This window comes from Bison bison, unplaced genomic scaffold (genome assembly GCF_000754665.1).
Source record: "Bison bison bison isolate TAMUID 2011002044 unplaced genomic scaffold, Bison_UMD1.0 scf7180017864341, whole genome shotgun sequence".
Lineage (NCBI taxonomy): Eukaryota > Metazoa > Chordata > Mammalia > Artiodactyla > Bovidae > Bison > Bison bison.
Genome location: NW_011494913.1, coordinates 5,295,380 through 5,298,351, shown reverse-complemented (window position 1 = coordinate 5,298,351; position 2,972 = coordinate 5,295,380). Strand labels below are relative to the sequence as shown.

At 48.9% G+C, this 2,972-nt stretch overlaps 1 protein-coding gene across 7 annotated transcripts in view; it reads left to right on the top strand.

Annotated features, from left to right (window-relative positions):
• ARHGAP22 (Rho GTPase activating protein 22) overlaps positions 1–2,972 on the top strand; it is a 182,082-nt gene that overhangs the window by 52,095 nt on the left and 127,015 nt on the right. For all 7 annotated transcript variants that reach the window (XM_010854412.1, XM_010854411.1, XM_010854417.1 and 4 more), the window contains one exon: positions 38–237. In XM_010854412.1, the coding sequence (XP_010852714.1) occupies positions 38–237 (200 nt within the window). The remainder of the gene's footprint in view (positions 1–37; positions 238–2,972) is intronic.

Sequence of the window (2,972 nt, the reverse complement as noted above, 5' to 3'; positions counted from 1 at the left end):
ATCCTTCATGTTCATTGTGTGTGTGCTTGACTTCCAGCCCGCTCCAAGAGCCTGGTGATGGGGGAGCAGAGCCGGAGCCCCGGGCGGCCGCCCTGCCCCCGCAGGCTGGGCCCCGTGCTGAAGGCGGGCTGGCTGAAGAAGCAGAGAAGCATCATGAAGGGCTGGCAGCAGCGCTGGTTCGTGCTGCGTGGGGATCAGCTCTTCTACTACAAGGACAAAGATGAGACCAAGCCCCAGGTGAGAAGCACCCATCCCGCGTCCCATGGGCATCATGGTGGGGCTCCAGGGGGCATGGTTAACTGTCTCCAGGAGAGGGGAGAAGGCAAAGAGAGACCCTCCCATCAGCACCTCCACCCTTCAGGCACCAAGCCTGTGACTCCACTCAGCATGACATTTCACTGGGGTTTCCAAAGTGAGATTTATCCTCAGCTCTCACATTCCTGGGATCACACCTGGTTTTACTGCAACACATCTAGAGCTTCAGTCTTTGAAGTGTTTCCTTCTAATGTTGATAGAGAGCATCCTTGCATGGCTTAAAAAAAAAACAACAACAACCACCACCACCCAAAGGGTAGTCCAGTAGTTACAAGTCTGTGCTTCCAAAGCAGGGGCCAAAAGTTCAATCCCTGGTCTGGGAGCTAAGATCCCACATGTCCTGTGGCACGGCCAGGAAAAAAAAATTTTTTTCTTCTTCATGTCCTTTTCAACCTCTCAGTGCTTCCGTGGAGGACACAGACTCCACTTCTTCCACTGTGCAGGGAAACAGGCGCCCAGGCACATCTGACGTCACACTGGAGTCTGGCTCATTCTGAAGCCCCTGTGTCAGAGGCCTCTGCTCCTCTGGATGGCTTCTGTTCTCACCGGTGCTTTGAGCTCCACCTTTGGTGCTTACCACGTCTGCCTTTCCACCCAGCTGCACTGAGTTCACTCAGAGCAGCCGCTGGCCTCATCCATCATGGTGTGTCCTGCTCACAGCTGCCCCATGCAGACATCCTAACCAAGTGCTCTGCATGTTGCTGACCAAGGTGGCTGGGCTTGTGGAGCTCAGGCAAGTTAACCCTTGTTATGGGATTCACACAGAGAATTAAAGTCTGGGAGCTACGCTTGTTTCTCTTGAGGAAAATGGGGAAGAACTTGAAGGACTTCCCTCAAAGAAAGGCTGCACCTAGTCATTGGTCCAAATTGGAAAGTAAAGCGAGATCACCTTTTCTGGGGTCAGGGATCACAGAATTTGGGGAGGCGGGGAAGGGGCTCTGTGATGGGCAAGATGGAAGGAGGTGCCTGGGCATAGTGCAGGATCGCGTTGACGCCACAGTGAGAAAATGACCCTTTTTTCTTGGAAAAGTCACTGCTCTTCCACATTTTCTGAGTATGAAGAAGGAATTGTCATATCTTTAACACTTTCCCAATACTTGGGATCCTCCCTTAAAAACATGGAGCTCTGAGAATAGACTTATGGACATGGAGAGAGGGGAGGAGAGGGTGAGATGTATGGAGAGAGTAACATGGAAACTTACATTACCATATGTAAAATAGATAGCCAATGGGAATTTGCTATGTGGCTCAGGAAACTCAAACGGGGCTCTGAATCAACCTGGAGGGGTGGGATGGGGGGGATGGGAGGGAGGTTCAAAAGGGAGGGGATATATGTATACCTATGGCTAATTCATGTTGAGGTTTGACAGAAAACAACAAAATTCTGTAAAGCAATTACCCTTCAATTAAAAAAAATAAATAAAAATTTTAAAAAATGGAGCTCTGAGGGTGGGAAGGAACAGCCCTCATCACAGAGATCTCAGTGACAATAGTCACCAGCTGCAAGCTAATCACTTTCTGCCTTCACTGTATTTATTCTAGTGGTTAACTTCTGTTTATGGAAAGTTATACTGATTTCCGTTCGTGAGAGTCCTTGCATGTTTTCCTTTCTGAACTATATCTAAGTTAAAAACAAAAAGCCTTGTGCAGCAATGTGAGTGTACTTAATGCTACTAAACTATATGCTTAAAAATTGTTAAAATGGTAAATTATATGTTATGTGCGTATATATGCACACACACAAATAAGCGAGACTTATTTAAGGAAAACTTTTAAATCATTAACAGTAGAGATGAGAGGTAGGGATGACAAAATTCACGAAGGTGGATCTAAGCTAAAGTTTATGGAGCTCTGATCTTGTCCAGCCTCCCAGGCTTTATAAGGGAGGAAAGAGAGGTGGAATGGATCAAATAGGAACTTTGGATTTGATCTGAGTTAGGTCAAGCATGCTAACTGAATAACTTGAAACAAGTCACTTATTTATTTGTTTTGTTTCAGTTTTATCATTACTAAAATAGAGACATTATTACCTACCTCACAGACATACACCGAGAACTGAACACAGATCTTAGCACATGGGCTACTTAAGTCAGGGTACCCAATATACACTCAGCCCTGCCGCCCCAGCTCTGCCACTCGGCCTGCTCCCCAAATCGGGAACCACACCTCTGGCTTGCCCACCGTTTTCCTTCTCGTCTCTGCTTGTGTGGTGAAGACCAGCCTCCTTTAGTAGCATCTCGACTCTCCTGGCTGTCCTGTTAGAGACATGTGCTTCTGATGATGGTGGCCACAAGTGGCCAGGGCCCCTAGCATGTCAGAGCCCTCCTGGCTCAGCCCACAGCACCATCTCCTGGGAGAAATGCACCATGATTCTGGGTGAACTCTGGACTACAGTGACACATGGAGGTCACCCAGACTACTGTGGACCCCCGCCCCAGGCTTTCCCACACATTGCTCACCACGAGCCTGAGGTGGCCCTGCCCATCACCGCACCTCCACAATGAACCTCCACCCCCAGACCCAACCTGGACAGTCTTCTCCCTCACCTGTCACCTTTTCCAGAAGTCAGTGGCTTCTGGTGGAAACAGTTAACAGAACGGAAGCACTGACGTCCCAGGCACCACCTTCTGGACACAGAAGCAGCCCCGGGGTGCCAC